At 35.4% G+C, this 26,294-nt stretch overlaps 5 protein-coding genes across 7 annotated transcripts in view; 2 read left to right on the plus strand and 3 right to left on the minus strand.

The window, feature by feature from the left end:
• Positions 1-2,782, minus strand: part of LOC108362161 (forkhead box protein I1-A-like) — a 20,898-nt gene extending 18,116 nt beyond the window's left edge. Inside the window, exon 1 of the mRNA XM_017615026.1 lies at positions 2,698-2,782. The gene's annotated coding sequence lies outside the window, so the exon portion shown is untranslated. The remainder of the gene's footprint in view (positions 1-2,697) is intronic.
• On the minus strand, positions 2,518-3,587 carry LOC108362163 (protein MEF2BNB homolog). 2 transcript variants are annotated; one of them, XM_017615029.1, is made up of 4 exons: positions 3,370-3,587; positions 3,107-3,284; positions 2,953-3,047; positions 2,518-2,865 (listed from the first exon to the last, which is right to left on the minus strand). In XM_017615029.1, exons 1-4 carry the CDS (start codon positions 3,410-3,412, stop codon positions 2,732-2,734), a joined length of 450 nt encoding a protein of 149 aa, XP_017470518.1. In that variant the 5' UTR covers positions 3,413-3,587; the 3' UTR covers positions 2,518-2,731. The 2 variants fall into 2 exon arrangements, with proteins under 2 accessions (XP_017470518.1, XP_017470517.1); XM_017615028.1 differs by having other exon boundaries at positions 2,518-3,047.
• A 328-nt stretch (positions 3,588-3,915) lies between these two features.
• mRpS7 (mitochondrial ribosomal protein S7) lies at positions 3,916-5,794 on the plus strand. The gene is made up of 2 exons (XM_017615027.1): positions 3,916-4,234; positions 4,299-5,794. The coding sequence occupies exons 1-2, from the start codon at positions 4,197-4,199 to the stop codon at positions 4,927-4,929; spliced, it is 669 nt and encodes a 222-aa protein (XP_017470516.1). The 5' UTR covers positions 3,916-4,196; the 3' UTR covers positions 4,930-5,794.
• Positions 5,765-25,329, minus strand: Utx (Utx histone demethylase). 2 transcript variants are annotated; one of them, XM_017615024.1, is made up of 15 exons: positions 25,180-25,329; positions 24,704-25,104; positions 24,433-24,541; positions 18,903-19,078; positions 18,681-18,809; positions 18,404-18,629; positions 18,157-18,334; positions 17,336-17,644; positions 12,896-13,442; positions 10,791-11,641; positions 10,416-10,540; positions 9,720-10,139; positions 9,259-9,468; positions 8,453-8,579; positions 5,765-8,218 (listed from the first exon to the last, which is right to left on the minus strand). In XM_017615024.1, the coding sequence occupies exons 1-15, from the start codon at positions 25,242-25,244 to the stop codon at positions 8,006-8,008; spliced, it is 4,086 nt and encodes a 1,361-aa protein (XP_017470513.1). In that variant the 5' UTR covers positions 25,245-25,329; the 3' UTR covers positions 5,765-8,005. The 2 variants fall into 2 exon arrangements, with proteins under 2 accessions (XP_017470513.1, XP_017470514.1); XM_017615025.1 differs by lacking the exons at positions 24,433-24,541; positions 24,704-25,104; positions 25,180-25,329 and adding an exon at positions 22,890-23,465.
• A 756-nt stretch (positions 25,330-26,085) lies between these two features.
• Positions 26,086-26,294, plus strand: part of LOC108362171 (uncharacterized) — a 1,256-nt gene continuing 1,047 nt past the window's right edge. Inside the window, exon 1 of the mRNA XM_017615041.1 lies at positions 26,086-26,294. Coding sequence (XP_017470530.1) covers positions 26,174-26,294 — 121 coding nt within the window. The 5' untranslated portion in view covers positions 26,086-26,173.

A 26,294-nucleotide genomic window follows, 5' to 3' on the forward strand; every position in this document is an offset into this window, starting at 1 on the left:
TCGCACATTTCTTTCTTTCTGGAATTTCCTCTATTAAGTTTCACTTCTTCCCCGCGTAGGGACTACACGCACTGAGTTTTTTATATTATTTTTAAGTTATTTATTCAATAGCAAAATTTTGCACATATCCAGTTATTCGCAATCGAGAGCCAGTTTGAAAGAACGAAGTCTGAACTCGTCGACATAAATATGTTCTAGAAAAACCAATGCTGTTCTTGGCTTTTTCTGAGAGTTTTTTTTTTTTTTAACTAATGGTAACTGGATACAACTAAATACTTCGCCAAATGGATCCTAGAGGAAATTCGGCATAACATTTAGTAAATGATTAGAAAAACTCATAAAATAATTTTAACCAGTTTAACTATGCAAATACTCGTCTATGCCGCGGTACAAATATGAAAAAACGTAGGGATGGGCGGGATCGGATTGAATATTTAGTCCCGCGCCGATTTCTAGTGCATATATATACATACATATGTATGCATACATATATCTAAATATAATACACTTAACTGCATGTATGCACATACATATCTACAAACGAGCATGGGTGCAATCAACTAAAGCAGGCAAAAATTCGATTCGGAGATCTTTGAATGAACGTGCCGTATGCAATAATAAAGTGTCCAATTACAGGCGTATGTATCCCTGATATGAGATTTGAAGGAAAGTTGCTACATATGTACATATGTACATACATATGGATACACATATATGTATCCCGTCATATATTACATATATAAAACACAAATGTTTACATATGCACATACATATATGTATATACATAAATACATATGTATGTAAGAGTGCACATACTATAATATCTTTTCGATATCGAAATTTTAAGATAAAACAATATTTGCATTGTGTACGTACGTATGTATGTATGTACATGCTTAATACTATATTTAATATGTGCAGATGCGTTTTTAACATTAGAAACATTTACATAGTGTCAGTTTTGATGAAAACCTGTAGATCGTTCCAAAATTAACAAAAAATACCTATTTTGAGATAAACGACACATTATATATCACATTTTATTCTTTAGTATTTTGTATAAATTATACTATAGATAAATAAATTAGCATATGTATNCACGCGAGAATCTGAAATGTGCTACTTTTCGACGCGAATAATGAAATGTGCTAGTCTTCGACGCGAATAGTGAAACGTGCTAGTCTTCCACGGTAATTTGAGATGTGCTACTCTTCGTTGGGAGCGACGACATGATATCTATGTATTCAATTATGAGCTGTAGTAATCTAACCTCATTATAAATTGCAGTAACCTAGACAAATATATACAAAATACCCATCTTTATATACCCGGCGCACGTATTGAACATAGTTTTTTCACCTTTCTCTAAACTACCTTGGCATATAAGTGGGAGATTATTTACCCATTTCAAATATTTTCGTTAATATGATTGAACCATATTGGTAGAAATCGATGAAGTTAATACCGAGATTCACTTATGTAGCCATAAGTGCACGGATCCACGCCCATTTTCCAAAAACCTATAATGAGGCCTTTTTTTAAAAATCGTACGATATCATATTTCCAATGAAAGTTATGAACATTTTAAATGGAATGAATCACATCATTTACGTCATATTCATCTAATTAATGTTCGTACCGAGATTGGTAGGGATTGGCTACTGAGATAAGAATTTCATCATACGTAAATGGGCTAACTTTAAAAAAATTTTATAATTGTCTTATCTTATGCTAAAATTTTCCTTCTCATATTAATTTTTAACAATTTGGATCCAGTATTTGTGTAAATTTTGTAGCTTTTGCATTTTTTCGAGGTACCATTACTGGCCGATTTCGTCCATTTTCTATAACATCCTACCTTGTATAACATTCCGCAGGGCCTGAGATCGAGCCCAGTGTCCGACTAACATCAAAAACAAACAAAAAGGTCAACTACAATCCCAGCAGCGTCTATGGGATTTGTCCATAGGGACAGAGGCATTAGTTAAGTGGGGATTAGTGGGCATGCTAAGAGATGAGTCGAGTCGTTGGGCATATCTGCGTCTAAAACTGTAGGTCCCTCCCCTTTGTGTGACACCTTCAAGGCGCTCGCCACAAATCGGAGAAGCTGGGCCAAACAATAACATATCGCTAGCTTAGAAAGAAAAGTTGCTAAGTCCCATTTTAAAAATTTTACAGGAGAGGAAAAAATCTTCCTATAGCCATTTTCTTTAACTATTTCGCAAGACTTTGAATCAAACATTTTGCGCGTTTAAAGCAAAGCAAAACTCCATAAGAATCAGAAGGATTCGATATTTATTAAAAGATGTCGTATTATTTTGGCCTTATCGGAGTTGTGGTGCTTCTTTTGGACTTAGCAAATTTTCCTTTTAGTGCTTATGAAGAGGAAAAAATAACACAAGTACCTTTATAATTTTCGAAACGATGCGTATTCAATTTCTCTAGCCTCCTATATCAAAATATGAGTTTTCATAAAAAGTGGACTTAGCAACTTTTCATTCTAAGCTAGCGATATTGTGTAAGCGCCAATTGTTAATATTATTATCGTGTACATGGTGGACGGACAGACAGGCTTGGCTTAACCGACTCTCTTCACTCTGAGCATTTCGGAGTATACCTACATACATACATATATGTCTATACCTATATCGATTATCTTAGCCTGTAACAAACAATTATTTTATAATACCCTCATACTCGGGTATAAAAAATTTTCAGCCCTTGACTCCTTCTAGTGCAGTGTTGTATGTGATCTCTGCAATTCACCAGTAGTACTTTGCGTAGGATGGCTGTCCCTTGTCGAAGTCATCATAGTCTCCACACGCTGGCTTGTTTCACGCATAACACCACTAAAATCAGGTAGTTCTGGCAAATCCAACGTCAAATGTGCGGAAAATCGTTTATAAACTGAACTACTAGTTGATTCTTTTTTTGATTTGTTCTTTATCTCACCATACTTCAGCTGCTGTTTCAGAAATATAGAGGTTTTTATCATTTCTTGAATGTTTTTGAAGATGGCCTCAGAGTGTTCCACGCTCTTCACAGCACTATAAAAAATATGTAAAATAATTATCTCAAAGTGGAAGACAAAATTACACTTCTTTACCCAACAGCATATTCCATGTCATAGCAATGGCCTTGTAAATTTGTTTGCAGCTGTATAACTTCCGCTCTCTTATCTGATATTGGCTGGAGCACCTTACGGACATGTTCCTGTATCCGAAAGAATGCTAATGATGGATCATTTGCGACAATATGTATGTTTTCGCATATTTTCTCTGAAGCTTTAGGTATATACATACATATATATAAACATAAAAGAAAGTTATACAAATTAAACCATTAACTAGTTCGTAAAAATAAACTGACTTTTCTTGGTTTTGAAAGCCAAATCCGCGTCCTGTGGGGTCATGCTTGTTAAAATATCTTCTGTTGGAATTGTCGAAGGCGATTCCGTTTAGAAGCAAGGGGGTTTTCTCCTGGACCTAATGTATACTGTGGACCTAATCGCCTAATATCGCCAGGAGGTGCTTGCGAATTTATAAACAAAGCACTGAAAAAATCAATAATACAACAGCTGACTACCGATAAACATGGGCAACAATCGAACGTGTTTGAAAACTATCGATAAATTATAAACGATAAGCGCAACAGCGATGTAGTCGTTCCCACGACAGTCGGGTCTACGTAACCGGAACGACCCAGATTTATATCTGGCCAAGGACTGTCACTCCAGCAACACTCCCCAAAAAGTCTTTGAGGAATTTGTATGCTGCTACAACAACAACAGCGATGTAGTCGTTCCCACGACAGTCGGGTCTACGTAACCGGAACGACCCAGATTTATATCTGGCCAAGGACTGTCACTCCAGCAACACTCCCCAAAAAGTCTTTGAGGAATTTGTATGCTGCTACAACAACAACAGCGATGTAGTCTATTGAAATGTATTTTAATTAACTAATGTATCAGGACAAGGAATTTCAAGATCCCAAAGCAAGTAACGAATCAATATTTCAACTAACAAAATATAAATTCTGCGCTACTGTGTACTAAAATTATCACAAAAGTGTTGGCAACCTATTACATTTATCGATAAAATAAGAGTATCGCAAAGGTGCCAAATGAAATTTATTAAATAAATTCCGTAGAATCGCAGTTTCTGTTTACCTAGTGATCTGCGATTTAGTGAGAGAAAATGCTGCGAAGTTTATGCGGTCGCCTTGAGCCACTCAGGTAGGTAGAATTTGAAGTATTTTCTTGACCAATGACTGCAATTCATTTACTCAATCCCCTGCAGTTTGGTATGCGGCTTCACGCGTGGCATGTCTTGCTATCCGCCGCATTACATCGATGCTATATTTTCCAAACAGAAACAACTCAGCCTAAAAGAAACTGATGAGTATATCAAGCTCTCACATATGCCGGTAAAAGCAGCTAAGAACGATGAATCCGAATCAATATTCTATAACAGTTTGGTCAACAAAATGACCAATTATATAACGAAGGGTGGCAACAAGAAACTGGCCAGAGAATTGCTAACAAAATCTTTTGAATGCATGAAGCGTATACAAATTGAACGCATGAATTTGAATCCGGATGCGAAAGATACAATAATAGCCGATCCTGAACAACTGTTAATCAAGGCAATAGAAAATAGTCGGCCGTTATTGCAATTGACGGCAATAAAACGCGGTGGCGTCAAGTATCAAGTGCCAATCCCAGTGACTGAGAAGCGTTCATATTTTCTAGCAATGAAATGGATTCTGGAAGCAGCTAGGGAAAAGGAGAGAAAGGTGCATTTGCCAGAAAAGTTGGCATGGGAAGTACTAGATGCAGCTTATAATCAAGGAAGAGTGGTGAAAAAGAAGAATGACTTGCATCGACAGTGCGAAAGCAATCGAGCCTACGCACATTACAGATGGAGTTAGAGATTTTTTAAATATGCTTTTTTGTTGAAATTATTACAAAATACAAATTTGTACTGAAAGTGCTAATACGTGTGAATTGAATGGGTAGCTATCGTTATAGGGATAGGTAGTCTGTGCGAAACTGGCTCGAGCTTGCTTTGGGCCGCTGGGGAAGGCCAAAACGGCTTGGTGAACACGTACAGTACCGGAATAAAAAAAAATTAGCACAGAATTTTTTGCAATATCTGCAAAGTTTTTTATTTTAATTTAATTTAAAATACTCTGTGCCAATACTTTTGTCCGGCACTGTATGTATTTAGGGCTATCGCTGAATTCAAAAAGTTACAAACGTAGCATTCACTTTGAATACACTACATACCTTCGTAGAAATTCAGATTTCATAACAGCACCAGTTTTCCTCGTTTTCAAATCTATGTTTATATAAAAAAACACAAATTCAAATTGTATGTATGTATGTATATAAAAAACACATTTCCACATAATTTTTCTTTTATTTATTAATTTCACACTACGTATAAATTATACAGAATTACGCATGAAATGTATTTTATGTAAAAGATATACATATTAAGTTAAATCAAGATTTGAGCTGCCGCCTCCGATGAGGCATACAAGCTTCATACAGCTTCAAAAAGAATACATTTGGATACCAAGAAATCGACTATTAATAAATATATTTACAGTAGATGGAGCATAAAGGGCGAGTTCTAGGCTTAAATCATTCACTTCCTTACGCATTATCAAAAGGCCCGTTTAGAATTTAACTAAAGGCGCGATTTTTTTAACAATCTTAGCACCCGTATTGGATACGCCATTTATGACTTTGTTGCTTTATTTTACAATTGCAAATAAAAAAAAAAAAAAACTGGCTACGAAATCAAAACAAAAAAACTTGGAGTGGAACATATGATTTTTGATGGATTTAGATGTAAAATAACAATAAATGTTTGAACGAATTTTGTTCGGTGGTTTGAAGACACTAATAGCCAAATTCACAGTGCGTAGTAAACGTCTATGAGCTGTTTTACCTATTGATTTTCATATTCAAAGTGCTTAGATAAGAAGAGTTTACAACTCTTTTGACTTTTAATTTAAATTTAACTTTTTTAATTTACATTTGTATAGAAAAAGTATTGATTATGCGAAGTTATTTAATTCCAGGCGATATGAATTTTCATTGTTAGCTATGCGACAGTGAATATGAAATCATAATTAAACTCTTGGTGGTTAACAATACTTTAAGCACGCATTGTAAATTCGGCCCTTAACAAAACAAAACACAACACAACAAAAAAAACGGAAGTTTGAGGAACGCCAACATGTAAACATAAGCCTTACGCCAGCATAGCTTTACTTAAGCGCCGCGCTTTTTCAAGACATATTCACTTTTGTTTAATTTTGCTGTTTTTTTTTTTTTTAATTTTATTTGATTCAAATATTGAACACTTATGTGCGTGTGTATGTGATATACGTACTTCTAAAATATATTTTTATATTTTTCCAAATTATTATAAAAATATATTCGTTTGTTTCCCAGGCTTGTTTAAATCTAGAACTGACATTGGCCTGATTTACATTTCTTTATTTATTTTTTATTCGATACAGCACATAATTTTTTACCGTGTTTGTGGTTTTGCAATTACATTTTTGTATTTCGCTATTTCGTCGCTCATTAATTTTTTTATTGAGATCATTAATTACATATGTATACAAGTTCTATATTATTTGTATGCTTATATGGAGATGTTTTATAGCTTATTTTTGAGCTTGCGCCATTTTTTCGTAGTACAAACTATTTGAATCAGAGACATAACAGTTACAAGTTTTATCGCGAATCAGACAACGTAAAAATAAACGTGAGACAATAAATCTTATCGGTGAAAAAAAAAAATATTTCCCCATCTAATAACTGTTGTGAAAAAACTATATCATTAAATTTCAGTGATCTACTCTGTATTGCGATTCGAAAGGCGACACGAACTAATACAAATTCATAGTGCCAAGTATTCGAATGCGAATGATTTTGTTTTTCGAATCGCAATACAGAGTAGAATTCCAGAATTCGGTTAACGCTTTCAATTTGTAAATTCGAGATAACAGTAATTTTTGGTCCCTGATTTGAATATTTTGAAAACCCGTAAATTCAAATGTATGCGCGGTTGGTTGTACATGCATACCCACATAAGTGTGTATACATATGTACGTATTTGACGACAATACGCTTATTATATTAATTATAAAAGCTGTACGATTAAGCAACTAGAAATGTTGCCGCTTCGCTATGCTATACTTAGGTCTGTAGTTGTAAACTTATCAATCATGATTTTATCCATTCAATTTAACTAAAAGGTTTTATGCTAAAGAAACAACCTAATTTTTCTTCGATACTAATGAATAAGTTAGGTAATTATTGGGTCGTATTATTAGAGTTGCGTCCAATGGCGCACAGTACTTATTACGTCGTGTGACGGAAAATTTTTCTTTCCTTGTAGAAATTTTATGTTTTTTTTTTACGTGGCAGATAAATTTAAATGAATTAATAATACAACCCAACCTAATAGAATATTTAACACAATTCATTAATCGCACATCTTTTATAAATACCTTGCTTCAATAATATGTGTGTATTTAAACTAATTTTCTGTGTATAGAACAAATTAAATAGCATTGCATATGTATAATTTTCGTACGTATAGGTATATGTATGTATAATTATGCATGTAATGTATAGATAATAATGCCTTAACTGCCTAAGAAATAAAATTACGTACGTAGAATAATAATTATGATATCAAGTGCTAAACGTCTATAAGAAGAGCGTAAATTTACTCGTCGTAAACGGCTTAAATGAAATATGTACTATATGTAGTTGTGTAATATTGTATATTATAAAAATATGCCTACGTAAGTATAATACCAGTGCATTTGTTGTTTTTGTTGTCTATTATAAAAATTGTATAATTTTTTAATATTACCAATAGACCTACTACTTCCGACATCTCTAAATGTATGAAACTATGTATGTATGCAAATCAACTAACGAATGTCTTTATCATTACCATTAATCATTATAATATTAAATATTCGACGTATGGGGACTTTGTGGCAGTGTCTGTGGTGGTTTATACAACGTGAAAGCATCGTAAATTTGTAAAAGCTCCGATAGCCGATATTCTTCTAAACAAACAATGCCTTGTAAATTTGGTGCTAGCTTACGTGCACATGCCATGCAATGCACAACGTGACGTTTCTCTTGTTCCCGTATGAATAAAATGTTGAAGACTTCAACCTAAAAATGAAGAAAAAATTAAATTAAATTGCGAAAAAATATGTATAATTTTTTTTTTATTAATTGTTGGTCTTTTCTCGAAATGCACACCATTAGTAGTGGTGTACATGAAGGAGATCTAGAGACCCTTGTGCAATTCTCATAATTTTCCGCCAGAGGGGCAATCAGAGTGCTACTAAAGTGTTCACTCCAAAGTATATCTGCGGATTGAAAGCGAAACGAAGCGCAACTTACCTCACATTGCCCGCAGTAGTGAGATGCTTCATTTTTCCCACGTCCATGAAATCGTACCTCGACACCTTTTGATTTTACATATTCCAAGGTATGCAATACATTTTTGAGAGTCTGAAGAAGACACATTCTGTAAGAAATAAAATATTAAAATTTGTAGTTTTTCTCAAGAAAAAGGTAAAACTTAAAAAGCCAAAAACGGCATTCATACTTCTGGGGTAAAATTAAGTTCCTGATTACCGTTTTTTATTTATTTATTTATTTGACGCCAATCGGCTTTATACATACAATAAAAGGAGAGAAAAAAATGAACACAAAAATAGCGTAGCATAGGTATAATTAATTAACAATTGCATGGTAATAAGTAGGAACCAACTAACATAATACTGCTCTCTTAATTTTATACAAGAATGAATTGAGTGTATCACCAAAAAAGTTACTGCAGAACAGTGTTCGTCGACCAACTTGGCTACCCCATTACAGGAATCATTAATGACATAGTTTTTTGACTATTTCGCCGTGAGGAGTAGACGGTTCCTTCTCAGGCGTGTATAAGTGCAGACTAAACTAAATTTTTCACAGATTGGTTTTTGTTTGCAAATTATTTCGGATTTCGCGAAATTATCGGTTGCTAAAGTTCAGAAACTTACATACATTCTCTATCACATTCGGAAAAATTTTGTCCATATACACCGGATTAAACCAAATCGATTTTTAAAGATTTTTCTTCAGTGATAAGCAGTGTACGTAAACTTTTTTGATTTACTGAATATACACTTATTAATTATTATTAAAGAAATGCCACTTACTTCACAATCTCAAAAAGTTTTGGATCCGAAACCTTGATATTTCTTGCGAGATTCCAGCTAAGATGCACCATTGGTACAATACTTTTAAAGTTCTGCAATTTATTCCATTCATATCGTTCTATTGCAAGGGAATACTGTCGCGCTGTTAAGGGACCCACATTCCATGCTATATTATTGCACCAACCAACTGACTGCACCCAATGTACGCAACTGCAAGTAAAAGACGATTTCGTAAATTTTAAATTTCAAAATTCTGAAAATTTAAATTAAGCAAATGAGTTAATTAAATGTTCACTTTATCAGATAATTAAATCTCTACAAAAAATGTTCAGTAGAACGAAAGTTAGTAATTGATTTGTGTTTAACATCATTAGTGAACGTACACATGCATGTATGTATGTATGTATGTGCATACATAAAACAAAAACGTAAAAATAATCACATTCAAAACATCAACTCACCCTGCATTAACCCATACCAAATCACCGGGCCGTTGTATGAAACGATAAACGGGTATATTCTCTTTATACAAATCTTCCAGCACTGGCCACCACGAACCATGCAGATAGCTAATGTTATTCTTTTCGCATAGGTTATGAATACCACCCCAATATGCATCCGGAACGGCAAACCATTCGCAATCGCCTGGGCCAATGTTTATATTGATGGAGCAAAAATTGTTGTTCTCTTGATGTCCTGGAGTTCGACTTCCCGGCACTTTCATATATAACTGCACGGTATTCATTCCCAAAATAACATGACCTACATGTGACAGCATGTTGGCTGCGGAAATGACGCGCGCAAATGCAGGTAACTTTTGCAATTCAGCCAGCTGTGTACGCCATTTACGTTCGTCCGATAAGTCTACGTTTGTGCCGAATCTGCAAATTTTAAATACAAATTCTTATTGAATTGCAAAATTGCAAATTTAATTTTTTAAATGCAAATATGTAATTATGTTGTATTTTATTTGTCGTGAGCCCTACTATCAAACGCCGCTCAAGTACGTATTTTAAACGGTGTTAGCGAAAAACCCTGCTTTTCTGTTAGCACTTTTTGGTAAAATATTGGCAACGTCTAGCCAGTATTTTCATTTTTGAATTTGAAAGTGCATTATTTCCATGATTATTTTCGAGTGGAATTGCAAATTAATTTACCTTAACATTTTGTTCCCATTTTTCAGCTTTTTCCGCTTTCCAGTGACATTTGAATTACTAACAGAATCCTTTGAATCTGAGTCAGACATTGTTTGCAGGCCCGCGGGACCTTTATCCTGTTCATCCTGGAAACGAAAATCGGATTATAACTTCACACCAATAGTTAAACATAGAACGATTGAGGACGGTTAAATAACACATACAGCAAATTTTCAGTTAATTATATCTCATCATCATTCTTTATGTAGAACGAAAGTTATTGTAAATTGATATCATCACAGGTGACAGAAATTTATAAAAAAGATCTATTGTTTTAAAGTGTGTGGTTGATCGAATTTAATATCTACAATAGTAAATAAATATTTTTTTTCTCACCTTTAAACTGTCCTGAAAACTCGACGCCTGATATTGTGCATACTTCGCAATAGTTGTATGAGATCTATGCGATATACAGGCCCACACTCGTTTTGCCTGTGACGCATCCCAATTTTCATCGGGTGACTGATGAACTTGTGTGCGTACCTCAACGCTGTGATCAGGGTTAGCTTCGACAAGTGTTTTTGTAGAAAACAAACCCAAATCTAACTTAAGTGCACCAGCCAAGCCCCGCACCACTGCTATTGGATGCTTGAGACAAAACTCTTGCAGCTGAGGACTAAAGGCGTGTTTCTTATTTTCCAAATGAACTGATGGAGTGGGCGGTAAGAGTTGTTCACGGGTAAGACGCTGTGGCGGGCAATCGGGTGGCGAGGGCGGCGGTGCGTTTATATGTAAAACTGAACAATGAGGAGGTGGTTCATCGAGTGGTAGATTCTTAACCGCTGCTGACAGTTGCTTAGAATCCATATGAATGCTAAACTTTGACGTCTCTTCGAGATCATCGTCAAATTTATCTTTGTCTTCGGATTCCTCATCGCGAAAATTTTCCAATTTAACATCCGAGCTTTCTTGAGCACCGATTTCCTCTTTTACAGTACCAACTTTCCCTGATGTACTTGATCCTGCCAATGCTTGTTTACCGCTACTTATTGGTAAGCGTGCGTTCGTTTTATCGTCCGAGCCCAAGGTTTTATCAAGGCCGTTGAATAATTCCTCAGTAGTGGCTTCAATATCTTCTTCTTTAATGTCCAAGTTATCAGCACTAAACGTCTTTAACAGATCTTCGGCAAATGTGGATGTTAAATCCTTTTGCGAGAGAAAAGCGGTTAACTCTTGATCGCTGACACCTGCAAAACATATAACAACCAAGTTAATAACCATATATGTATTTAAATTTAACACACAATACAAATTTAATTTTTTTTTCTTGTTTGCCTTTACGTTAATAATATACTATAAGCATTTAGTATAAAATTCTAAGCATAATGGCGACTGTGCAAATCTTATAATTTTCCGTCAGAGGGGCATTCAGAGTGCTACTGAAGTGAGTTCACTCCAAAGTATATCTGCGGACAGTATCTAATTCTAAACTTTTTCAGTCATATTGAGATCATATTTATTATGCCCACCTAAATAATATAGTATTTAAGTTTTAAATAAAAATATCGTCGTTTAAAGTACAAAACCGCGTATCGTCATTCTGCAAAACCGCGTATCTGGCATTAGCTGCCAAGAATTGGATTTACTTACACATGCTCTTGGCTTAATCCTTATCCATTCGCCCTGAAATATACTGGCCAGATATGCGATTGCTTTATAAAACTAGTCATTTTTAGCAAAAAAAAAACCGACTTCAACTCCCATATAAAAAAAAAAATATATATATATATATATCTCATGATCCGCTGATCGGATCTTAACCAGATTAGTATGGGACCACCTCTGAGACACTGCCTTTGCGATGCAAAAAGAATTATCGAAATCGGTTGACGTGGTCCAAAGTTATGCGGTAACATACATAAAAAAAAAAAAAAAATATTCCGACGAACTGATAACCTCCTCCTTTTTTGGAAGTCGGTTAAAAAAAGAGAGCCATTTTGAAATACGAGTGTTTTTACTCTAGAAAATAATCTACATAATTCACATACGCGGTTTTGCACTATCTTGATACGCGGTTTTGCATTTTGTTGATACGCGGTTTTGTACTTTAAACGACGATATGCATATCGCAAACCATCTTCAAAAGTTACCCAACTCAAAATTTGGCATTTTTGAAATTATGCACTAAAAATGTACACAGAGGTTGCATTTACCTCTCAGCACAGCAAATTAGTTGAAAAAACCTAAGGTAAAGTCTTCCCTGCCCCTATGATTAGCATGTGCTAAGAAATCGTTTATCGCATTTTCTACTATGCGTTTTCCCATTGAAACATATGCGCTTGAAATCGACGCTTTGCTCGATGCTCTTTGGTCGCCGCTCCCTTAGGGGGGAGTCTATATGTGAACTTTTATAGGTTATGTTTTACATGCTAAGCAAATACCTGCACACGTCGAAGGCACGTGTTCGGATTTTCTTTTTAAATACATACATATGTACTCACCTAGTTGATCACTGCTTGGTGACAATTGCGCCAGGTCTCCTGATCCAATTGCTGACTCAGATGTCTTTGGCACAATTGATTTTGTTTGTTCCTCAATAGTTCCAGCATATGTGGGAGGCGGGTTCACTATCGACGGCGCAGTCGAGGCCGAATTTATAGGGACATGTGTTACAGTCGATGACGACGATGCCGCTGTTGAACGCATGGGATATCCCGTCGCTTGTGATTGAGCTTGCAAAAGCTGTTGCTGTGGCGATGGTGCATTTTGTGGCAACTGTTGCCTCATTGCCTGCTGATATTGTTGCATAAGGCGATATTGTGAGCTAAGTTGTTGGAACAACGCCTGCTCTTGATGATTGAGAGTGCTTTGGTTTTGTTGCAGGATTTGTAATGTTTGTAATTGCTGCTGTGAAAGGTAAAAAGCCGGTTGAACCGGGCGGTTGCCCGACTCTGTGTGCTGGAGGGCTTCATCTTTGAAACGCTTTGTTGGTACAGTGTTTAAATTCTGTTGCGGATGCGGGTATGGTGGCGGTGGACCTTGTATTACCTGGAATTTATAAAGAGAAAACCAAATATCTAGTGATATATGTACTTAGCAAATTTAAATACTCGAGGAGGAATTACCTCGCACTTAACCTGTCAAGAATTAAATGAACACGTGAACACATGCAGTATTACCAATAGCACATCCTATAAAAAGCCATGCAGCGTTGCCAACTACATAACGTGATTTTTTGCGTGAAAGCAGGNGGAATTACCTCGCACTTAACCTGTCAAGAATTAAATGAACACGTGAACACATGCAGTATTATCAATAGCACATCCTATAAAAGCCATGCAGCGTTGCCAACTACATAACGTGATTTTTTGCGTGAAAGCAGGGTTTCTCAGAAAAATCAAAATTTATTTTAAATAATGGATTGCTAAATAAATACATAGANTTAAGGCTCCGTTATGCATACTTGGCATGGCTTGAGAGCTGTCACATAAGAAATCTGTTAAATGAGCCTCGCGTGTAATCGGTTATCGAACGCACAGCACTACATACGTAGAAGTCTGTTGGTTTTTGATTTCTACGTAAAAATGGTATAGCAGTGCATGCAATGCCAAGTATGCATAACAGAGCCTTCAGAAAAATCAAAATTTATTTTAAATAATGGATTGCTAAATAAATACATAGAAGCGAACTAAAACTATACAAAATTTCATTTGCATACAGCATACTAAGGGCCGGTTACTCAATGTCTGGTTAACACTAATCTCCGTTTAAACATCATTATGTTGTTGTTGTAGCAGCATACAAGCTCCCCAAAGAGTTTTTGGGGAGTGTTGCTGGAGTGACAGTCCTTGGCCAAATATAAATCTGGGTCGTTCCGGTTACGTAGACCCGACTGTCGTGGGAACATGGAGTCGGTAACGTCGATAACGATGTTTTACCGGAGATTAGTGTTAACCAGACATTGAGTAATCGGCCCTAAGGTTGTTAGCGTTACAAATTTAAAATTTTATTCCAAAATAATGCTATTAAATTTATACTTATGTTGCGTTCCAGATGCTTCACGATTTGCAGGTTTTTACAGGAAGTCGTTCCAGGTGACCACCTTCCTTAAGGTTTATGAATGGAGAAAACAGCTGTTCCTGCAAATCGTGAATATCGTGAAGCATATGGAACGCAACTATTCATAAAATTAATTTATATTTTTTTCTAAGGCCCAATTTCAGATGGCCTATTTAAGTAGAGATTGTTGATTAACTTCCACTATTCGTTTTCATGCATGATGTCGAAAACGTCGATAAGGACGTTCAACTGGGAAGCAGTTATAGCCAATTTGAACAATCGGCCCTAAGGCCCTGTCTCCACAGGAAAACACTGATGTCGTGAAAACTATGTCACAAAATATATTTCCAATGGAGACCGCCTATTTCTCATGTGCTGCAATATATGTCAGCGCTTATTGCTTGACATCTATTGCAGGCAATTCGATAGTTTGACAGCCATATTTTCATTTGAAAGAAAGCGTGCTGGTGGTAACATCGATGAAATTTTTATATTAAATCAAAATAAAAGTCTGTTCCTTATTGGATTATTTATGATTACGTTTTAGGAAATTATTCAGCAAGTTTTTTAAAGATTTAAATGTTTTTAAACACCGAAATTGAGAGAATGTTGTCTGGTGGCGTCATGCGGCAAATGCTTATTTCAAGACATCAAAGTGCCCACACACAAAAACTTGCAATCACATTGCTCGTCAAAATGACAGTTGGTAGGCCATCGCTGTTCGCCTGTGGAGTTCTGCGGTAACTGCAAGTGAAACATCGCTATTGTCTCCGCATATATAAAGTAATCGGTAAAGCAGTTAACCGCAGCTTTTTCCTGCGGTTTGTGTTAGCCTCGCATTGAACAAACGGTCCTTAGGGCCTGTTTCTCAATGTCTGGCTAATACTACCATGGGGTCGATAGCTGTAAATATTTCGCGAGTGGATTGGCCGAAAAAATCCTGGCCATTAGTGCTAATCAGACATTTGAACAACCGGCCCTTGATTAAATATTCAAAAATTATTATTGTATTTTTAATTTTGAACTCATTCGTTTAATGAACAAATTACACACGCTCACTCCATTATATCTCCGTACACCATTGTTTTAGCCGACTTCAAAAAATGAGAAGGTTATCAATCCGTCGGAATATATTTTTTGATGTATTTTACCGCATAACTTTGGACCAAGTCAACCGATTTCTATAATCCTTTTTTTTACAGAAAGGTGGTGCATCAGAGGTGGTCCCATATTAAGGGACGGTTGTTCAATGTCTGATTAACACAAATCGGAGGTAGAAGCTCTGGTTAAGTACAACGACGATCACATGTTATATGCATGATGTCGAAAACGTCGATAGTGTATTGGTAGTGATAACCAGACATTGAACAACCGGCCCTAATTTGGTTTAGATCCGATCATTGGATCAAGAAGAAATAAAAAATCCTCATGGTTCATGCTTTAAACAAACCATATAAATCAAAGTTTCAAACTGTATACAAAATTAAGGAAATTTTAACGAATTGTCATCACAATTTTAAACTTTTTATATAGTTTTATCAATTTGCATTTCATTCATATATGTAACTGGGTGTAAGTAAATGGCCCTTATTAGGACCAGGTTCTCAGTGCCTGGTAACACTAACTACAGGTCTAACATCATTATCGACGTTATCGACTCCCTTCTATATGTTAAGACTGCTTTTACAAATTCAAGTATTGAATTCAATTCTGCTCGCATGTGGAAGAGAGGGGGTGAGAAGAAAAGGGACGAGTACACGTGCGTCTGTACCGTCAAGTCGTTTCAACTTTCATGCTTTTGCTTTTGGCATTTTCGTTGTTTCCCATTTAAGGAACCAAAAACTTGAATTGAACAGAATTGAAAATAGAAAACACAAAAGAGAATAAGCAAGAATTGCTTTCAAATACTTGAATCATGTAAATCGGGTGTTAAGGAGTCGATCACGTCGATAACGATGTTTAACCTGCAGTTAGTGTTAACCAGACATAGGGCCGTTTTCACAAACTCTGGTACTAATCCCCAGTTAAGAGCCGGTTGTTCAATGTCTGGTTATCATAACCACTACACTATCGACGATAAATCTCGTTACCAACGTTACCGACACAGAATTATATGCATGGTGTCTCACAGGTGGTCTCATACTAGTTTAGTTAAGTTCCGATCTTTGATTCATGAAAAAGTTAACGGTACATCTAAATTTTTATAGGCGAATTGAAGTTGGTTGTGGTTTTTGCTTAAAAATTACTGATTTTGTATACAGTTTGAAACTTTGATTTATAAGGTTTTGGGTATAGCATGAACCATATTTTTGTAAAAAATAACAAAAAAATTATAACTCGCAAAACATTGTAAATATTAAAAAAATCAAGGATAAACGCAGATATAATGGATTGAGTTTATATACCAATCGAAAGCTTAAAACCTATAGAGTGTGTTAAACAGATGAGTGAAAATTATTAATATTACTTACCTGCTCATTCCTGCCAACCCGATAAATAGGTAAGGAAAAAGATAGACAACCCAACGATTTCACATTCTATAGGCTTAATACTTTCGATTGGTATATAATTTGTTCATTCAACAGATGAGTGCAAAATCATAAAAATTATTATTAAATTCAAAACATCCTGACCAGTATTTTTTCAGCCAGCCCACTCGAGAAATATTTTATAACACGGTAAATTTCATGCAAAATAGATTTAATTCATTAAATAGATTTGGGTGAAGGTCCTTGCCCTATTCGAATCTTAGACTAGTATGTGAATAAAATTCACATGTACATACACATATCTGAAAGGCTACATATGATTTTCCTACTTTAGAGTAAGTACTTATATATCAATATCACGTTAATTTCAAATAAATAAAATATCTAACATACCGAACCGTGTGCACTTTTGCCATACTGACGTTGCTGCACATGTGTAGCTTGTTGATGTTGTTGTCTCGAACTCATCTCCAATGAAATTGGTAAATTCCACGCTTCTTCAATAGAACAAAGTTGCCTTCTTTTCGAAGTAATACTTGGCATAGGCGCTTGAGCTAACTGAGCTTCTAAAAATTTGATACGTTGGGTTAGCCCTTTACCCAGACCTTGACACTCTCGTGCTGTTATATTTCCAGTTGTACGCAATTTCAAATTCAAATTTCCGACTTTACTTTCGCTAGTTGGTTCTTTTGGTTGGGTATTCTACATTGGAAATGTAAAAATAAAAATAAATAAATTGCAACAAATAGGGTAGATAATGGGCCCTATGAATAAAAACTAAGCAATTGCTTTTTCCTAAAATTTCAGACTTTTTAGTCGATTTATTCAGATAAATTGAAATTTTAAGAAAAGGCAATCGCTTAGTTTTTAACCGACTTCACAAAAAGGAGAAGGTTATCAGTTCGTCGGAATATTTTTATTTTTTTTTTATTTATGTTACCGCATAACTTTGGACCACGAAAACCGATTTCTATAATTCTTTTAATTAATTTTTTTTTAAGGAAAGGTGTTACCTCACAGGTGGTCCCATACTACTTTGGTTTAAACCCGAACATTGGATCATAAAGAAATTAACGATAATCTAAAATTTTTATATGAGAATGGAAGTCGGTTTTGTTTTTTGCTTAAACATTACTTGTTATTAACACGGCCCAATATCAACTTATAAATGAAAATGTTTTATAAACCTTTACAAATAATTTTTATGGACTAACATTTTTTAAACTTCTTGTTGCATTTAAATAACATGCATATGCATCCCTCGGTTGACCACAACTCTCATACAATATTCCTAAGTTTGTCCACGCCGCCTTGTGATTCTTATCTAGTTGAACTGCACATATATACGCTTGTAATGCATCTGTTGGTTGATTCTGTTGTTGGTACAAAACTCTATATCAGGCGGGGGAAAAAACATAATTAAGCATTTGCATACAGTTATGATGTGAAGGTATACTTTACCCGATAGAACACCACGTATCGGCGTTTCCTTCACTCTTTTCTACAGAATTTCTGTAAGCTATGAAAGCGTCGTGCACTTTGTTAATTCCAGCATAACATCTGCCTAGTAAATACAATGATTGTCCTGATTTCGGATTTGCTTCAATTGACTTTTGTAAACATATTATTGCATAGTTATCTCGTTGTTTTTTATCTCCCAATGATTCCACACAATGATACATCCATCCTAAAATGTGGCATGTATGTATATACATAAATACATATATAAATAACATACCTAATTGTCTATAAATATCAGCTTTCAATTCCAATGTCAGCTCTTTACTAGTAAGCAGATGCTCATAAGCCTCTTTGGCCGCTTTATGCTTACTATGAACTTCATATAGATGAGCAATATGGAATTTTACTAGGAAATGAATTATATATACATAAATATATGATGTATTCATAAATTATTTAAGTTGTTAATTATATTATTTAATCAAGCAATAAAACTTACTTTGTAGTTTAGAAAACGTACATGGAGAATTATCAATCTGTGCTAGTTTCAAGTGCTTCAGAGACAATTTATATTCCCCAAAGACTTTTAGCATAAGCCCAACTCGTAAATGAGCTTCACTTGCTCGGATAAAGTTCGGATCTTGGTAAAGTAAGCTCCGAAAAGCTCTAATAGACCTACAAAATTAAATTGAATTAGTAGATAAAATTTATCTACAACATAAATACATACATACATACGTATACAAATTGTAATTTATTTTAGACAAGCAATAAAAAATGGTTAGGTATGTTTTTTGGTCGTCTTTTAACTTTGCTTTTAGCTCTAGGCCGAGGGTAAATATAACAATTAGATGTCGTATATTCCTGTTTGTTTATTATTGTCGATATTTCGGATTTAACCTAAAGGAACATATGTATGTATCTGCAGGACTGCAGAAGACAAAATGTCTGCGTCAATTTATTATTTAAAAACATACAACAAAACACAACTTACAATCTTGGCTTTGCTTGGTCAACTAAACATACATACATATCGTCGTTTAAAGTGAAAAACCGCGTATCAACCAAATGCAAAACCGCGTATCAAGCTAACGCAAACCGCGTATGTGAGGTTGCATAAATTATTTTCTAGAGTGATTTTATTTCAAAATGGTTATCTTTTTTATAAAGCAGTCGCACTAGGCAGATATGCGATTGCTTCATAAAAAAGAGAACCATTTTGAAATATGAGTGTTTTTACACTTTAGAAAATAATTTCTACACCTTCACATACGCGGTTTTGCTGATACGCGGTTTTGCATTTTGTTGATACGCGGTTTTGCACTTTAAACGACGATATGTACTTATGTGCAAAAATGCGTACAAACTTTGTGACAACAAGTAGAAGCATGAAAATGTAAACAATTCAAAATACAGTAACAAAAAACGTATAAGACATCTAATTGTTTTATTTACCCTCGGCCTAGAGCTCCAAAAACAAATAAAAGGAATACAAATTATATGCATGGTGCCCGACATGTCTTTCGGTAACTTGTACTTGTTTTATGAGAAATAAAATGCGCCCGAGCGTACAAAAAGTTACCTTCAAGGCTCAAGGAGTTTTGTTAATTTTATTTTTTTTTAATTATATAATGAAGCCCTTTTTGCGATTATATCGCTTAACTCATAAGGTCCAATCCCGTATTCCTCGGGCTAAAACTAGTAAAACTGATAACAAATCAAAATACGCTCGGAACGAGAGAGTAACACTAAAAAGTAGAGGCTCGCTTTCTAGTAAAAAATGGTAACTTCCAAATTTTGCTTACTTTTGTATGTAAACAGCTCAAAATACTTACAAATTCAATAGAATCCACTCAAACAAGTAATTAAGTATTTTTCAACATACATTAGCAGGAATAAAACTGGTAACTTCTGACAGATAGAGGGCCTTAATATCTCTTCTTTGTCCTCTTAATTGCCCTCTGGCCTTTTACGGGATCGCAACTATAGAATATATATATATATATTTGGATCGTGATCCATATTGATGGATCTCAAAATATTGATGGATCCTGAGTGTATGCTAAACGTTCAATATTTATCGCGTCAGTATTTACATAATTTTGTGTGCTGCACGCTAAATATAGCGCAAGAAATTCAATAAATATGAAGATCCAGGATCGCGATCCAAATATCGTGATGTTGTTGTTGTAGCGGCTACAAACACCCCGCCCAGATCGGTTAGTCCCTCAATCGTTGTCGTCAAGCTCTACTAGCGGTAGCCCCAGGAAGCGTGCAGCCTCGATGGGGTCTGTCCATAGGGACAGGGGGTCAGTAGGACGGGTGAATTTGTATGAGTTTGACATAAAAGAAGAGGAAGAACCTTATCTGTCGCTAGAAAAGTATAAATAGATCTAATCTGGCCACAACCACGGCCGTCGCGTAGCCCGGTCATCGCCAAAATAATTATCTACATAAGAGTACGTGTTAAAATAATTTGACAGCTGTGGTTTGTAGCTAGTCGTTTTCATTGTGTTCGGGCTATAAATCGTACAGTATTTTTTTTTTTTATTTTTTTTTTTATTTAAATATTATTAATTAAAGAAAAAAACTATTTCACAATACAACAAAATCCAAAAAACTCTAACTTTGTAGCTATTAAAAAAACTTGTAATCAATCCGACAGACAGGAATTATGGATTAAGCTAATCACGTTTATATGTAAACTTCCTATCTTTTTTTAGCTATTCCACGAATTAGAAAAGGTTATTTCCGCCTGTAAACAATCATTCGGTTAGTAGGAAATATTTTTTACTCAGCTCAAATGTTTTTACTCAAACATGTACCGTTTGTTGAAAATGGCAACGCGAAAAGCCGTTTAGGAAATTCACGGGTTCTAAATATGTACATACGTATGTATGTATATATGTAGGTACATACAGTGGCGGTCAAAATAATAGCAGCAAAATTCAAATGATGTTGAAAACTTATCTTTATTTATTTATTTATAACAATATATACAAGTTTCAAAGCTTGCACAAAGTGCAAAAAAATATTAAACTTAACAAACTTAATTTTTTTAATTATTTGTCCAAAAAAGATTTCGAGTATGCAGTTTTATAGCCCATTCAATTTTAGTAAGGGAAAGTAAACTACAAGTTTCAATTCGCTAAAAATTACCGTGATTTATAAAAAAAACTCTTTTTTTTTTTTGGTGGAAGGGGCACCTCCCGTTGCGTTTTTCTTTCATATAAAAGTAAAGAGCGTGGCAGACGTGGCAATATTTTCAACTTTTCCACGCAATTTCTCAATTGCAAGATGTGACTGCAATTGAGAGAGCGCAAATCGATTTCAGAAATACATTTCAACTTGCTCGTGCTGCCCCAGCAATCTGCAATTCGCCTTTCGGAAATAAAATAAATCTCTTTGGAAAGACACTTAACATGCAAGCTGTGACTGCTCATTCAACTGCTTTCTGAAATTTCTCAATTTTACGGCCTTTTCGGAATATATTGCAATGCAACGTCAGACAGGCTCCTTTTTGGGGGTCATGATACTAACTTCTATTCTATTACAAAAAAGTGTAAAATAAATAAAAAGGTTTAAACCGGAAAATCAAAGCCGTAAAAAATTTGTGGAATATGTAAACCATGTAAAAACATCGTACAGAAGAAAATCGCATAAAAACAACAGAAATATACGATTTAAGGCGACTTTTTAAAAACTATAATTGGAAACATAACACATACATATGTATACTAATGCATGATCGCAAATATCACCTCCCAATTCCGCCCAGTATGGGGTCAAGTACATTGCATATGTACATAATACATACAGACATAAGATTGTACACAGGCATACATAAGCTTATTGTGTTCCCAGTATGTGAGCATGAATGATTTATTTATCTCTGTGTGTTAGCTTTGCAAAAACAAAAAAAGAATTCTAAAAAATCCTCTTCGAACCACCCCAAGATGCATATTTATGCACTCTGCGCGTACTCAGCTATGTACATAGGTATGTATATATGTGAGTGCTATATTATAGAGACGGTTCAACACCGCAACACTCGTGCCTACGTGACCAGACATTCCACATACATACATTTTATACCGATGTGTGTCATAGAAAAGGTTCTATACGATTTTTACACATGTAATATTATTCAACATTTTGTTTATCATACCTTGATTACGAAATCAACATCTATTTTAGTTACAGTGTACATTTTTTGTTTATCAAGTTAAGAACAATACTCTTGTGTTTTCAGGCAGACATAGCAAATACAAATGTAAATGCATATGTATATGCATTTACATCGATATGTGCATATGTATGTATATGCATACATATGCACGTATAAGTACATATATACATACATATGCGTCTGTATATACAAATGTACATAAACTTTTACACAGCATTTTAAACAAATATGTATCAATAAAGCTTAAATATATACACACGTATTCTACTTTAATGTTTATCAATAATCCGTACTTACGTTTAGCACATTTTCTTTCAAATTATTAAAATTCGTGTAAATTTGGATCTTTTTTTTGTAACTAGCGACATCGGGTAGGTACATGAAAACAAATGCATTAGATTACGCTCCCTTCTTGAAATATTGGTGTATACACATACTAAACCACACCAAATAATTTTCTTTCATGGACTCCACGAAATATTCTTTTAATGTTTACTTGGTCCGCTTAAATTAAATATTTGAATGCGTTCTTCGAAACTTATTTTATACTATTTTCAATAAAATGTGTCTAGTGTTTCGATTTGTATTAGTGTATGAAATGTTTTTTCTTGTTTTCCATTGCAAGACTTTTGCACATATTCATCAATTATTCACAAAACTAGTCGTCACAAATAACCACACAATACATAAAAAGTTGAGTTGCAGTACTTTTATTAATTTTGGTTTTGTTAACTTCTTACAAATACACTAAATTCTACTTTTTTAATTACTACAATTAAAATCACTCAATGGCAGTGAGAAATAAATATGGCGGATTCAACCGCACAAAGGCAGTGCATCGTGCCCTACGGAAGGAGTTTAGCGAACTAAAAAAGAAAACATGGGAAATATTATACTCAGTGTTGCCATCACACTTAAAAGAAAAAAGTGGAGCCTAATAATTGAGTTAATCAAAAAATCGTTGGCAACACCTTGACGCTTTGAGTTTTTTCCCCCGATCTGCATAAAATTTTCATGCGCATATTCAAATTAAATAATTTATTGCTTCAAATCAGCAAGTTGAATGAAATAAACCATCTTTGCACTGCAATGCACATTTTTACAGTGTGGAACATCAATTCTGCTCATTCATTGCAGCGATACAGCAACACTGAATTCTAATTATTGTGCAACACTGTTGAGCAGTGGAGAAGGCTCGAGGGGATGCTTAGATGCATTTTTGTATATATATTTTTTTTATGTTAATTAAAGTCAGTTTTCTTATCCATTTTGCATTTTAGAAAAATTAGGACATCCCGCACACTTTTAACGAGGTGTTGTATTGATCGTCTTCATTTACAATAAAAGTTTTTCATAGTTTTCACTCGATTTTTCATTGTTCCCACGACAGTCGGGTCTACGTAACCGGAACGGCCAAGGTTTATATCTGGCCAAGGACTGTCACTCCAGCAACACTCCCCAAAAACTCTTTGGGGAACTTGTATGCTGCTCCAACAACAACAACAACAACACCAACTCGATTTTTTTCATATTCATCATAGTTTTTGAAAAATGTACATATACTACTTTTCGGCGTAGTATAATATTAGATTATTAGATTAGACTCTTAGGAACAACTTTTTCTTTTCTTTTTTTATGCTTGACGTAATCTGGGCTTGAATCTAGGCCCATTACCCACCACACCACAGCAGCCGCCATATACTAAGTTATAATTTTTAAAGTTTCTTTAACTTAGTTTTATGTAAATATGTATGTATGTACATAAGTGTATGGAAGTAAAAGTGCTAAAATCTATATAGCTATAAAAACCTTTGATGATCATATAAAGGTAGGTACTTACCATCTGAATGCATTAAAATGAAAGTAAACCATTCCAAGGCCATACAGGAAAGGCAAATTTTTCCAATTCTTTGAGCATAGTTGGTAATATTTTTGATAAGCTGCTAGGGCTGTAATTAAAAATTGTAAAAAAATATATGTATATATGTCGTTAGGTTCGCTACTTCCTTAAAGAAAATACACTTATGCATGAAGTGGAAACAAGTTAGGTTACCCACACAAAATGGTCTAGTGAAAATTATACATGCATACTAAGAGTACATTACACCTACCTTCATCGTACTCTTCCAGAAGTAAATGAAGATGGCCCAACTTACAGTAGGTCATAAAATCTACACTCGTTTTATTTTTATTGCCATCATGTTTCGGTGTAGTCGCGGAGGTTCCTACTGAGTTTTGGTTTGGTGTTTCTTCTTCTTTCCTTTTGGAACTTGGAAAGTCAGCAGGCACTTGGGTACTGTTTTCTTTAGACACTCCATCAATTCCCTGCTCTGTCTCAATCACATGTAAGTTAGATTCTTGAGGCACATCCTCTGATTTTATTGCTATATTTGCACTTTGTTCTTCCTTTGTTGATATAATAACATGTTGCAGAATTTTTACAGCACGCTCGACGATAATACGTATAGGAGCATTTTCAGGCGCTGTCAGTTTGAGAAAACCAAACTGGCGACTTTGTAAAAACATGAAAATATTGGAAGAATCAGAGGGAATTTATTTCCGGTAATGATGGCAATTGGAAAAGTACCTGTCCAAGTCGGCTATGAAGTGCATTTCTTCCACAGTTAGATTATCTTCGGCACCAAAATCCATTTTTTTTAATAAATTCTACGGAAACTAAAACAAACGTGTAAACTCGCAACAAAAAACAGAGTATATGATTAGTTGCCACCTTTCTAGGATTGTGACATTTGAATGCATCGTAGTTGCTGAATATTAAAGAACGTTGTGATAACATGAAACACAGTAGGGTAGCACAAGCATGTTGATCTTGTTTGCTACAACGTAGAACTGGAATACTATCGATGACACTGTCAATGCTTTGCCCACACACCACCACACAGTAAAGGCCAAAATACAATCCCAAGATGGTCGGTTCTACGTACCGGATTGACTCGGAGAACGCACTCCGACCAAGGACCATCACCACAGCAGCAACCCCCCAAATTTTTTGCCATGGGAGCATGACCCACCGGCAAGTCTGCTCCGTATACTACTGGTCCGCGCCGGCATAGAACAAAATCCCGGGCCCTGGATCTGTAGTGTTTGCCACCGCAACATACACCACTCCTCAACCTCTGTCCGCTGCAACCGCTGCAACGCCTGGTGCCATCTAAAGGCATGCTCAGGTCTTCGGCACCACAGGGAGTGGAGTAACAATTTTGTTGCATCGTGCTGCAACAACCAACAAACCTGTAACTCCACACAGCCAACACCCGCCCAACCATCAACCAGTGGACCATCCACAAGCACGCAACACAGGACATCCACCCAGGACAGATGGTTCTGCAGCGTTTGCACCAACCTGATAAGGCGCAACACAACATCGGTTAGGTGCAACGCATGCAACAATCACCTGGGGAGCCAACAAAAAAACCCTGCTCGCGACCTACAAGGCAATCGGCCGGTCAGTGGCTAACTACGCGGCACCAATGTGGACGGCGGGGACAAGCGACACCCGATGGAGGAACCTCCAAACCTGCCAGAATGCAGCTCTACGTACGGCTACAGGTTGTCATGTCATGTCGTCCGAGCATCACCTACATGAAGAAAGCCAGATGCTGGCGGTGAAAGAGCACAACACCATGCTGTCGAAGCAATACCTCGTGGGCTGTCACCGAGGGAATCACCCCAACAATGCCT

The sequence above is a fragment of the Rhagoletis zephyria genome, unplaced genomic scaffold (genome assembly GCF_001687245.7).
Source record: "Rhagoletis zephyria isolate East Lansing unplaced genomic scaffold, Rhagoletis_zephyria_1.1 Rzeph_scaffold_00952, whole genome shotgun sequence".
Taxonomy (NCBI): domain Eukaryota; kingdom Metazoa; phylum Arthropoda; class Insecta; order Diptera; family Tephritidae; genus Rhagoletis; species Rhagoletis zephyria.